The sequence below is a fragment of the Hylobates moloch genome, unplaced genomic scaffold (genome assembly GCF_009828535.3).
Source record: "Hylobates moloch isolate HMO894 unplaced genomic scaffold, HMol_V3 SCAFFOLD_5, whole genome shotgun sequence".
NCBI lineage: Eukaryota > Metazoa > Chordata > Mammalia > Primates > Hylobatidae > Hylobates > Hylobates moloch.
The window spans coordinates 125,532,510-125,546,169 of NW_026652280.1; the positions used below are offsets into that span (position 1 = coordinate 125,532,510).

Consider the following 13,660-nt stretch of genomic DNA (forward strand, 5'->3'; position numbering starts at 1 on the left):
CAGCCCTTCCCCAGGACTCTAGGCAAGCAGAAGAGGAAGAGCCTGAGAGCCTCAGCAATTTTTTTTTTTTTTTTTTTTTTTTTTTTTGACACAGAGTCTCACTTTTCCACCCAGGTTGCAGTGCAGTGGTGCAATCTAGGTTCACTGCAACCTCGACCTCCCGGATTCAAGCTATCCTCCTGCCTCAGTCCCCACAAGCAGCTGGGACTACAAGTGCACACCACCACTCGCAGCTAATTTTTGTGTTTTTTGTAGGGATGGGGTTTCGTCATGCTGCCCAGGCTGGTCTCCAATTCCTGAGCTCAAGCCATCTGCCCATCTTGGCCTCCCAGAGTGCTGGGATTTCAGGCATGAGCCACCATGCCTGGCCTAGCCTCAGCTTTTTTTGGGTTTTGTATTGTTTGGTTTTAGCCTCACCATTTTTATCCAAAGGAGGCAGAACAAGCATTCAAATGGATTAAATTACTTATTGGGACTACATTTTAAACCAGTCATTTAGTTAACGTTATTCCGCCTTCTAACTAGAACGTAAATGTCTGTGAGAGAAGACAGAATAGAATAGACTAAATAAGTTCTTTTTTCTGCACATCCAAGTTGCAATGTAGGTCAAATTTTGCAATTTCATCATACATTCTTTTTTTGATCTCATGCAAAAAGGGAATCTGAGCACAAAACATAGTTGTTGACTAGCAGAACTTCCAAAGGAATGAATTCTCTGAAAAAGCAGGAATATTCATCTAATGAGGCCTGATTTAGTGGGGAGGGTCAGTGTAAAGGAGGAAAAAGAAGAGAGGGAACTGGCCGTGGCAAGGGTTTTGTCTATTTTGTTCACTGCTCTAGTGGCAGTACATGAAACGTAGTAGATGCTCCATAAATATACATTAAATGAATGAGTAAATGAACATTTGTTGACTATCATCTATCTTGGGCCAGAAATTTAAAAATATAATCCTATTTATTTATTTATTTATTTATTGAGACAGAGTCTCACACTGTCACCCAGGCTGGAGTGCAGAGGCACGATCTCAGCAAACTGCAACCTCCACCTCCCGGGTTCAAGCGATTCTCCTGCCTCAGCCTCCCAAGTAGCTGGGACTACAGGTGCATGCCACCACACCCGGTTAATTTTTTGTATTTTTTTTAGTAGAGATGGGGTTTCACTGTGTTAGCCAGGATGGTCTTGATCTCCTGACTTCATGAGTCACCTGCCTAGGCCTCCCAAAGTGCTGGGATTACAGGCATGAGCCACTGCACCTGGCCAAATATAATCCTATTTAAATCTCACAACAGTCTTTGAAGTTAGTATTATTATCATTATTTTATTTGTTTAACAACTTGTAATCAACTTATTGAAATGGTTTACTTAAGCATCTGCAATGGTGCCTCCCACCTCAACTCCTGGCTCAATACTGATGGAAGTAACCTGCTTAACAATCTCAGGACTGTGCCAGTCAATGAGTCGCTTGTGGATTCTCATCCCCAAACAATCCCATGTCTTAGAACCTTCACCACAAGGAGGTGTTCTTGTAGTGATTCTCAAAGTCTTGGTAGGCATTCGAACTGGTCCTTTCACTTTGAGATTCTTTTCCTTTGCTCCTCTGATCAAGTCAGCACACACCTTCTTCAGGGATTTTACTTTGCGGCTTGTTACAGTGATTCGAATTCGGTGAATTACCACCTCTGGCTCCACAGGTGTGTTTCCGGAATTATTTTTTTTTTTTTTTTTTGAGATAGAGTCTCGCTCTGTCCCCCAGGCTGGAATGCAGTGGCGTGATCTCGGCTCACTGCAAGCTCCGCCCCCCGGGTTCACGCCATTCTCCTGTCTCAGCCTCCCGAGTAGCTGGGACTACAGGCACCTGCCACCATGCCCGGCTAATTTTTTTTTTGTGTGTGTATTTTTAGTAGAGACGGGGTTTCACTATGTTAGCCAGGATGGTCTCGATCTCCTGACCTTGTGATCTGTCCACCTCGGCCTCCCAAAGTGCCCAGTATTCTTAAAAGCCATGGCTGCTGAGTGGCTTCCTGACCGACTGTTCCTCACGAGCGAACAGCGGTGAGTCAGGAGCAGGAGCTTGCGGATCAGTGATTCTTTTTTTTTGAGACTGAGTCTCTGTGACCCAGGCTGGAGTGCAGTGGCGTGATCACGGCTCACTGCAACCTCTGCCTCCCAGGTTCAAGCTATTCTCCTGCCTCAGCCTCCCAAATAGCTGGGATTACAGGCACGCGCCACCACACCTGACTAATTTTTTGTATTTTTAGTAGAGACAGAGTTTCACCATGTTGGCCAGGCTGGTCTCGAACTCCTGACCTTAAGGGATCTGCCTACCTCGGCCTCCCAAAGTGCTAGGATTACAGGTGTGAGCCACCGCACCAGCCTATCACTATTTTACAAAGAAATGAACTGCATTTCAGCTAGGTTGCATAACTTCTCCAGGTCCACATACCTAGTGTGCGGTAGAGACAGAATTCAAACACAGGCCAAACTGACTACTCTGAATATACTTCCTCGTATGTGGGGAAAAATCTTCATATACTAGAAATTCCATTGATATTTCTCCATTCTGCTTTATATTACAAGAAAGATCCTGATGTTCGTTGGGTGACCAGAGTCCCACTGCAAAAACGATTCCTCCTGGCTGGGTGCTGTGGCTCACACTTGTAATCCCAGCACTTTGGGAGACAGGCAGATCATTTGAGCTCAAAATTTCAAGACCAGCATGGACAACATGGCAAGACCACGTTCCTACAAAAGAAAAAAAAAAAAAAATTAGCCAGGCATGACAGTGCCCACTAAGCCACAGCTAACTGGGAGACTGAGATGGGAAGATCGCTTGAGCCCAGGAGGCAGAGTTGCAGTGAGCCAGGATCACACTACTGCACTCCAGCCTGGGTGACATAGCCAGACCCTGTCTCAAAAACGACAACAACAACAGTAAAAAACTCCATGATTCTTCCTGTGCATCACAACCACGAAGGTAGCACTGATATTATAGCATTTGTTATGTCTATATTGAAATGCTAATAATTTGCTGGCTAGAAAGAAATAACAGGAAAGTAGAAAGAAGTGTGTAGGAGACCACAGTGCAATCCCAGAAAAAGGAAAATAAATTTTTAAAAGGGAAATCATAACCCTAATCTGTACTTTAGCTGAAATAAGCATTTTTAATGTCAAAAGAGCCCTTGAGCTTGGTGTAATCAAAATAAACAACAACACAGGCCAAATTGAACAAAATAAGTTCTTTCTTGGGTTTTCAGTGATGTTACCGACCACACAAAACTCCACCGTCCACTGAAATTATAGCCTGTGATTTTATCCTCTGGTGGGTTGTGTTTGGTCAAACACCAGCATTTTCATTAACATTTGCCATGCCCTTCTGCTTGGATCTGCCACTCCCCCTAAATTCAACAGACATTCACACTGCTGAAGAAGCAAAATCATTGTAATTTCAGAGACTTGCATTCCATTTATCTCAGTTTATAAAAGTTAGCGAGGGCCAGTAGCCTAAGGGTCTAAAGACAATCTGGCTGGATCTAGGAGAAATAAAGCTGGAGACGTAAAAATAGCAATAAAACCAGCAACACAAACCTTTCACTTTTCAACATTGTCTTACTAGCACAACTATGATTTCAAACTAGACAAGGACAAGAGAAATGAGTAGGAGTCAAGAGCGAGTCACTTATCTCTGAAATGAGACGGTTGGGCAGGTTAATCTCTAAGGTTCCTTCCAACACAGTGAGTCTATGATCATAAATCTGGGGAAGCCTGAGGAAGTTTTCCAGGCTTCACTGTGTAATGGAAAGGCAAAGCCAACTTCACTGGTGATTTGTTATGTGGGGAAGTTGTTTAACCTCCCATTTGCCTCAGATGCGCTGCATCCTCTGGGCACTGATAGTAATACACACTTCACAGTATTGTTGCGTATAGCTAATTGAAAAGTGCGAAAGTCAGACTTGCCAATACATTTATAAGCTTTCATTTATGTACATATATATTTATATTATATATATGTGTATATATATGTATGTATATATACATATATATATACATATATATATATATATATATATACATATATATATATATAAAATAGATGCCCCGCTGGGTGGGAGGTCTCACTATGTCACCTAAGCTTTTTTTTTTTTTTTCAAGACAGGGTCTTGCTCTGTTGCTCAGGCTAGAGTGCAGTGGCTCAATCATAGCTCACTGAAGCCTCAAACTTCTGGGCTCAAATGAATCTTCCCGCTTTGGCCTCCTGAGTAGCTGGAACTATCACGCCTAGCTAATTTTTTTTTTTTTTTGGTAGGGACAAGGTCTCTACCAAACTCTCAAACTCCTGGCCTCAAGTGATCCTCCAGAGTAACCAGGATTACAAGCACATGCCACCGCACCCACCTGAAGCTTTTAATTTTTGAAGAAATTTTAGAACAGGAGGATGAAGATGGAACCAGCATTTGGAAAGGGTCTGGTATGTAGCATATGATGTGCCTGTCTGAATTTCCCATTATGCTACTACACTGTACAAGATGTCAACTTTTAGAAAGGTTGAGATGTTGGGAGGCCAAGGCGGGTGGATCACGTGGTCAGGAGATAGAGACCATTCTGGCTAACACGGTGAAACCCCGTCTCCACTAAAAATACAAAAAAATTATCCGGGTGTGGTGGCGGATGCCTGTAGTCCCAGCTACTCGGGAGTCTGAGGCAGGAGAATGGCGTGAACCTGGGAGGCAGAGCTTGCAGTGAGCCGAGATAGCGCCACTGCACTCCAGCCTGGCCGACAGAGCCAGACTCCGTCTCAAAAAAAAAAGGAAGATTGAGATGCCACTGTTTCTGTGCCCATCACCATACATTCCATTCACCAAACAATGGAAATCAGGAGCTGAAGATGTTTCAGCCAGGTATGAGGTAGCCTCAGATGATCAGATATGCCAACTAAGACATCTCCCTATAGTCCTAAAACCTGAGCTAGCCTGTTTCCCAACTCCACCCATGCTTGTCACACCCCAGGCCACCAGACAGAAACTGCTCCAGTGGGGAATTGACTTAGCACCCATAGTGGACCTTCAGGTGAATAGCTCAGCTCTGAGAGCTCAGTTATTTAATTTATATTAGATGCCAAAGAGGAGCGCTGGGTTCAGGTGTGGATACCACTGTGTCATATTTTGCCTGTATAAGAATTGTTTTTAATCAAATTAGCATCATTTAAAAATTGGGAGATTATACATCAAAGCCCATATGTTCCGCATGCTTTGGAATACTGACAACACTGGGCCAACATCTCAGCTAGCAACAAAGAGCTGGAGTGGGATAAAGACTTCTCCACTGAGATGGACATTCACTCTCAAGCTCATCAGTCTCTCCCCAGGCCACTTCACTCCAGTAAATCCTCTGCCTGGTTCCTGGAGGTATTTGAGAGCAATCACTGATTCGGAATACCTGAATATCTAAGCAGACAAGAAAAACTACAACAGAGTATACCAGGAAAGCTTCTCAAGTCTCCTCAACTGCCTGGATGATGCAACGGCCTCAGGATTTAAGTGGCTACCCTCACCTAGTCTTGAAGCTGAGATCTATCCTAGGGACCCCTGAAAACCAAATGATAGAGGTACACGGGCTAGCTCAGTGCTGTGGCAAACAGGCTGAAGATCATTACAACACTCTAACAAAGGAATCAGGGCCAGGCCAGAAGTTCTGTTTTAATATTACAATTGCTTGTCAACTGCTTTGCCATGCATGGTATATAAAATGTCATTTTATGAGATATGTTAATTAACCAACAACTATATGGAGACATTTCAATAATATAAAGAGCTATTTCAGTCTACTTAAAGCTGAATTCAAATAGTGTTTCACTTAAAGTCAATGCTTTCTAGATCCTATGATTCTCTTCAATAGAAATATACCGTTTCATGGAAAGCACTGTAAATCAAAGATCCTGATCTTAGCAAAGCTAACAGATAGATCCTTATTTTCTCAAGGCCCATAACTTGGCTCATTTCAGGGAAATTACTTTCATTTCTATTACGGTTTCTTGTATATGGTGGTTGTCAGCCTGAATGCCAGTCCCTGAGTCAGGTCCTACTTGTGGGAAAGAGCTCCAGATACTTAGACTTTTATGTTAGTTCATCCCATTAAGGGGCTTATGCTTTGTTACCCTTTTCTGAACCTTGGCAGGGCCTCTTCATTCTCTTACAAGTTAAGTGAAAAGCAAAACTCTGCACTGAGCTGTTAATGATTCCTAGTGAGAGCCATGAAATGTGAATGGTGTTTGTCCTAAGGGATTGTTCAAGTAGGCAGCCACAAATCCCAGGGACACCCTGTCAGTTCAAAACTATGGGAAACAAAGTTGCACCCTCAATTTGTGCTCCTCCTTAAACTTACCAAAAAAGGAATTTGGGAAGAGGAAATGATGCTGCCAACTTCAACAGCTTTAGCCAGGATGTCACAGCCTCCGATATGAGAGTGAATACTATGGATTTCCTCCAAATTAAATAAAAGTTCACGGAGTGACATATAAAGAATGGAGATCGTTTATAACACAGAGAAACTATAGTAATCCCCAATGTCTAAAACTTCTTTTGTATGGAAGACAAAATCCTCTTTTTTCCTTTAGATAGATTTAAATGAAAACAGGGAAGAAGTAAAAGTACTTTTAATGGTAAGAAAATGTTCCTATTACTATGCTTCAAATAGAAGTTGCCTGCCAGTTACCAGTGCATTCTTGATAATGAAATGCAAAGACTAATGTGAACTTACTGTGGTAACACAGACATTTAATTCCATATGAGTCAAAATTCAGTAAACCACCAGTAACATCAGCTGGCAGTGCCAGAACTCAACCGTGACATGACCAGAGGCAGGTGTGGTAGACTGAAAACTGCCCTCACCAGGGAAGAAATCACACCATCTGATGACAGCATGACTTTACAATAAAAGTCATCCCTTGTGTGCTCTTATATCTTCAATGTTTATTTAATTCCTCCAAAACCCCACAAGTTTTTCTATCCATTAGCAAAAATTATATAGAAAGAATTGGGTTTCAGAGGAGACTCTGAGCACTAGAGAATTAGAAAATCATAGATTGCTTTCCAAAAGCCACCTATCTGAAGAGCGTGTTGTATTTTATTTATTTATTTTTACTTCCGTCTCCCTTTCCTGGTACATGTTGTATTTTAAAATACAAAGAAAAATATCTGTCCATTCTTAAAGCAAAAATGTTTAGATTCAAGTGTGTGAAAGGTAAAAAAGGAAAAGAAAAAAATAAAATTATAAAAATACTTTAGATTTTTCAAACAATGTTGAACATTATATTGAGTTAATACATTTATTCTAAACTCTTACTTTGGGGGCAGAACTAGTTCATTAATTGATTTCTTTTTGGAGAAGACAAACAAAAGACTGATTTTTTTCCTCTAGGGAGAAATCCAATGTATATTTAGGTATCTTAAGTGTTCAGAGCAGCTAACTACTGGCAGCTAACTAGTGACACTAATAGTTTGCTGCCCCGAACACATAGGTGTTAACACACAAACCAAATATATACTCTAGTGCCTTGATTAGCATTTAACCTAGACTTTGTCAGAATGCCCAACACTGGCCTTTCTATAAATCTAAGAGAAAACCCAGATGAGTGTAGAAAGATGCCAAATAATTCCAGGAATCAAATGCTTCTCCATCTCTGAAGACCACATAAACTTTGGCACAGCTCTTGTCCCTATAGTACCCCTTGAAGGAAAGAACACTGCAATCTAGATATTCTTCACGCTGGCATCAAGTTCAGCAACAATACTGGCTTGCATCAAATTTCTTAGAAAATGAACTGAGAGTAGAGGCTGGGCATGGTGGCTCATGCCTGTAATCCTAGCACTTGGGATGCCTAGGCGGGAGTATTGCTTGAGCTCAGGAGTTCGAGACCAGCCTGAAAAACATAGTGAGACCCTGTCTGTATTAAAAATAAAATAATAAAAGTTAAAAAAAGGAACTGAGAGCTGACTCCATTTGATACAAATCCCCTACAGATGTTTAAATTAGTTTAACGCATTTCAATTTTTACTAATTAGGCCCACAATTCAAAATTACTAATTTTTGAAAAAACAACATAAAATACTAAACGAGCATAGTTTTTTAACAGAAAAATTAATACAGTGGATATATAAAGTGAGATGATGTATATTATGTATATATTATGATGTATATTATGTATATTATATGGGCCTTTTTGCTTCTTTACAATTAGAAGGTCCAAGGCTGGGCACAGTGGCTCATGCCTGTAATCCCAGCATTTTAGGCGTCAAGGCAGGAGGATCGCTTGAAGCCAGCAGTTCAAGACCAGCCTGGACAACAAAATGAGACCTCTGTCTCCCCAACCATCTCTACTGAAGAAAAAAAAAAAAAAAAAGCGTAGCCAACATGGCATGCACCTTGTAGTCCCAGCTACACAGGAGACTGAGGCCGGAGGATCACTTAGTTTGAGGCTGCAGTGAGCTAGGATCACGACACTGTACTCCAGACTGGGTGACAGAGCAAGACCCTGTCTCCTTAATAAATACATAAAAGAAAGCTCTTATGGTTGTGTCTTCTAAATTTCTTTTTTTTTCTTTTTTTTTTTTTTTTGAGATGGAGTCTTGCTCTGTCCCCCAGGCTGGCGTGCAGTGGCACAATCTCGGCTCACTGCAACCTCCACCTCCCGAGTTCAAGTGAGTCTCTTGCCTCAGCCTCCCAAGTGGCTGGAATTTCAGGCACATACCACCACCCCTGGCTAATTTTAGTATTTTTAGTAAAGATGAGGTTTCACCATGTTGGTCAGGCTAGTCTCAAACTGCTGACCTCGTGATCTGCTCACCTCGGCCTCCCAAAGTGCTGGGATTACAGGTGTGAGCCACCGCATCTGGCCCTAAATTTCTTATGATTCTGCAACTCCTACTATTACAGTATAAATAGTATATATAGTAAAAATAGGTTCCTATTATAGTATAAATATGTAGCTGGAAAAAGTGTTGATATGAAACACTCAGTCAATTGAGGCAAAGCATTTTACAGATTGAATAATCTAGGTAATTCTTTGGTACCCTAATTCACTTTGCACGTGTGAATGGGAATATGAAAATCTGTGTTTTTCTGAAAGCTGCCTTCACCAGCATCTAGACAAGGAAGAGAAACCAAGAACTATTTCTGCAGGTGGCCACATGAAGCTTGCTGAAGCAGAACAGCATGTGAGAACTAACCACTATTTCTGGTACCTCAGAAGATCTGCAGAAGCTTGGTGAGAGAAGACTTTTCAGGCAGACGATAGTTAATGTCTTTACAAGTGATTTAGCACAAGTCTTCTCTTATTATAGAACATAACTTTACTGGTGACCTGAATGTGTTTTTCTCTGAAGTGTCTAGACAGGAGCAACAGAAACTCTGAAATTAGAAATAAATATACTCTCCTTTGTACAAAACATTGAAGTTACTCATCCTCCCACCAGCAGACGTTATGCTTTGAGGGGTAGATCTGCTAATGGCGAGCAGGTATCTGAGCTATTGGCATTCTCAAGAGACTTCCTGATAGAAATGGCACACAAATGTGAGCAGGTCAGTTTGGATTCAGTACAGCTGGTGTATAAGATGAGTGCAGAGTTCTTGGGCTGCTCAAGGAGATACCCCCAGCTCGCTGGCCTCAAGCAATCACTGAATGTACAGCACACAAACGACCTACCGAGGCTCCTCTCTCAAGTCCTCTAGATGACTTGCAATGGCTCACTAGTAGATAAGTCTGCTTATCCTCTTGAGTTGTGAATTTTTCTCTCCTTTCCTTTTCATCCAAGTTGAATAAGGACACCACCTATGACTTATTCAAATGTACACTTCATTTGCACATTATAAACCAACAGCTCCACCTAGCACAGTTCACAGTAGGGATCTAGGAAGAAAAACACAAACTAAGGAGAGATAGAAACTAAAGACAATGTTGAATGCTTTTATTTTACAGAGTTGCTTCTTGATCACATGAGGACTAGATGCTGAAAAATAGAATACAAATACTGATATTTACAACAACACTCAATAACATAAGGAACTTCTCTCCATTCCAAATGTGTGTTTTTTCTTCATTATTTAATTTTAAGTAATTTAGAGATATAAATTAAATAAAAGCCAATGATGAAAAGCTGCCAATATTAATTGTATTTGTTAAATGAAATTATTTTACACTGCTAAAGAACTCAATATATTAGAGGAAGTGTACAACAATGAACAAACTCATGGGAGAAAAAGAACTGTTTCTTGGCTGAGTGCCGTGATGCACGTCTATAATCCCAGCACTTTGAGAGACTGAGGCAGGTGGGTCGCTTGAGCCCAGGAGTTCGAGACCTGCCTGGCCAACATGGTGAAACCCCGTCTCTACCAAAAACAGAAAAATTAGCCTGGCATAGTGGCACACGCCTGTAATCTCAACTACTCATGAGGCTGAGATAGGAAAATCGCTTGAACCTGAGAGGCAGAAGTTGCAGTGAGCCGAGATCGCATCACTGCACTCCAGCCTGAGCGACAGAGTGAGACTCCATCTCAAAAAAGGAAAAAAAGAAAGAATTTTGTCTTGCCATATCAAGGTCCCTGGACCCCAAAGGGAGGGAGCCACATGAGTGCCAGAGCTGAAGGAATGAATCCTGTGAGCTCTAGGAAGGGAGGACCTCTGTTTATGTTTGCCCCTAGATCCACAGCACAGAGCACAGGGCAAGCATTCTTGTTGAGTGGATGAGTGGGTGAGTTTGCCGACCTATCAAGAGGAATGGGAGTAGGAAGCATGAGCCGCACCAGTAACTTTTTCCAAGGTTTTTCTTTCTGCCCTGGTATCAACAAAGCAGCAGAAAAGTGGAGTAATAATAGTAGTAGAGCTCTAGGGAAGTGGATAAACAATTCCCTACGTCTCCCTGCTCTTTGTTAGCTGAGGTAACCATGCCCCTTCTTTCCTGTTTCTATTTCTGCTTTGTATCTAATCAGTCTGTCCAAGGAGCAGTGCAGCTCCTGAGGCATTTCTTCTCTGTCCAGTTACTCCCAGAGCTGGCTGAAAGAAAGACCCCTCAGACAGGGGAGTGCAGGTAACAATGTGTCTGGCTGCAAGCTTATAAAACTCACAGGATGGGTACACGTGGACATAGAGATGGAAACAGGCTGGTCATGATGGCTCACGTCTATAATTCTGGCACTTTGGATAACCAAGGTGGAAGGATTGCTTGAGGTAAGGAGTGTGGGAACAGCCTAGGCAATAAAGTGAGGCCCCGTCTCTACAAAAATAATTAGCCAGGTGTGGTGGCACGCACCTATGGTCCCAGCTACTCTGGAAGCTGAGACGGGAGGATTGCTTGAGCCTAGAAGTTCCAGGTTGCAGTGAGCTATGGTCACACCACTCCCCTCCAGCACAGGCAACAGAGCGAGACCCTCCAAAATAAATAAATAAGGGAACAATAGACACCGGTGTTTACTAGAAGGGAGAGAGAGGGAGGGGGACAATGGCTAATAAACTACTTGTTGGGTACTATGCTCACTACCACGGTGATGGGATCATTCACACCCCAAACCTCAACATCACAGCAATATGCCAATGTAACAGACCTGCACGTGTACCCTCTGAATCTAATATAAAAGCTGAAATTATTAAAAAATAAAACCCACAAGAACATAAGCTTGTCTTCCATATCCTTTGTGTCTCTGCCTATGCCATCTAACAATGCAGTGCTTACACCCAGGGCGAGTGTTATTATCTGACTGAATGCCTTTTATAGGTTTGGTCAGGTGGCCATGATAAGAAATTGGCACACTCCAATTTGTATGTCTCCAATACTAATATGTTTACATATCCTTGCAATGTATACAAGGTCCGTTCTTCATAAGGCTATTTACAACCCATCATATATTCCCAAAACTGAAATCCAAATGTCAATAAACTTTTACTGTGACACTTTCACTACATCTCTAGACTCTTTCAAGACACAGAAATTCTTCAGGGATTACAAATACCAATAGTAAGCCAAATTCTCGTCCCATGGAAGCAAAGAGTATCATCATGTCACAATTATTTAGCATTCTAAAGTTTTATTTCTGGGTCGTGGGATGATACTTAAAAAGCAGATTTCCCTTTTATGAAACATATTGGAACCTTTTCCACATTCTTTCTTTCTTTTCTTTTCTTTTTTTTTTTTTTTTTTTTTTTTTTTTTTTGAGACAGGATCTCACTCTGTCACCCAGGCTGGAGTTGGAATGCAGCGGCCGGATCTCGGCTTACTGCAACCTCCACTTCCTGGACTCAAGTGATTGTCCAGACTCAGCCATCCAAACCGGTGTTGCCATGTTGCCCAGGCTGATCTTGAACTCCTGAGCTCAAAGTTATCCTCCTGCTTCGGCCTCCCAAAGTGCTGGGACTACAGGCATGAGCCACTATGCGTGGCTGCCACTTTCTACTGAACTTCATGGAACCACAATTTCACAGAGAAAGTCTCATATAGTCCTTATACTCAGAAGTGAAAGTCTAGCATATTGATATTTTTAAATTTCACTGGTCTTAAGAATATGATTACGTAAGTTTAGACAAATATACACATCTGAGTGAACAAGGTCCTAAAAATTAAGATAAAGAGCTTTGCTAACAACCTAGAAAGTTCCCTCATGTTCCTTTCCAGTTTATCCTCTTACCCCAGGCAACCACTGTTCAGATTTATACCTCCATATATTAGTTTTGCCTATTCTGGAACTTTTACATAAATGAAATCATGATGTGTCTTCTCTTTTGTGGTTGCATAAGAGGTTTAAGATTCATGAAAACGGTTGCAAGATTAGTAGTAGGGTCCTTTTTTGTTGCTGAATAATATTCCATTGTATTAATTTACCGTGGTGTATTTATCCATTACTGATATGGAGGCTTCTGGTTGGATATATGAAGATACTTCATATATCAATGTTGGATTACATAAAATGTAGCAATTCCTGTTCACTCAAGTCCGCAGTCCACACTTGACTCTTACTAATAACTATAACCAGAGCTAAGTCTAATTTTTTAATCCTTTAGTCCTCAAAGGGATAAAAAAGAGAGCATGGGAAAAACAGAAATTACTTGAGAGTCTGAATCCAAGAAGAAAGTTCAGGGAACAAGAGATCGGATGTATTAGGAGAGATATCTTCAACATGAACCCAACCGGTTCTCGTCAAAGATTGTGCATGACTGAAATAAATGCAGGTCTAACCCCTCACTATGCTCTTCCTCCTATCTCTCCTAGGTTTTTAAACCACTGGTTTAAAATCTTCTTTCTTTATAGGTAATCCATATAAGGCCTTTAGTTATTCAAGTAAACCTTGCTTGCTTGAATGTTCTGAGAGATGACTCGAGTTCCAATTAATATTGCAGTGAAGGCAATGGTGTATGTTAAAAAGTATTTTGAGTATCTTTTCTTGGACCATGTGAAGTATACAACAAAAGAGCAGGAAGGAAGGTTGGAGAAAATGTTGTAGTTTATTGTGATTTCTCTTCATCATACATTTACTGTGTCCACAGGGAAATAATACTCTGATAGTCTCTACAAAGGTTCTTTTAGTTATTTGTGATTTCTCCCTCAAGGTATTTATAACCTATTTAGAGAAAACACAGACAAATCTGTGGGAGGATCACTTGAGCCCAGGAATTAAAGA

At 41.3% G+C, this 13,660-nt stretch overlaps 1 protein-coding gene across 1 annotated transcript; it reads right to left on the reverse strand.

Moving 5' to 3' along the window:
- Positions 1-1,363: 1,363 nt before the first annotated feature.
- LOC116467961 (small ribosomal subunit protein uS10-like) lies at positions 1,364-1,708 on the reverse strand (the record flags this gene model as incomplete). The annotated part of the gene is made up of 1 exon (XM_032755243.1): positions 1,364-1,708. A coding segment is annotated over one exon (345 nt), but the record flags the coding sequence as incomplete, so codon positions are not given.
- Positions 1,709-13,660: the final 11,952 nt, after the last annotated feature.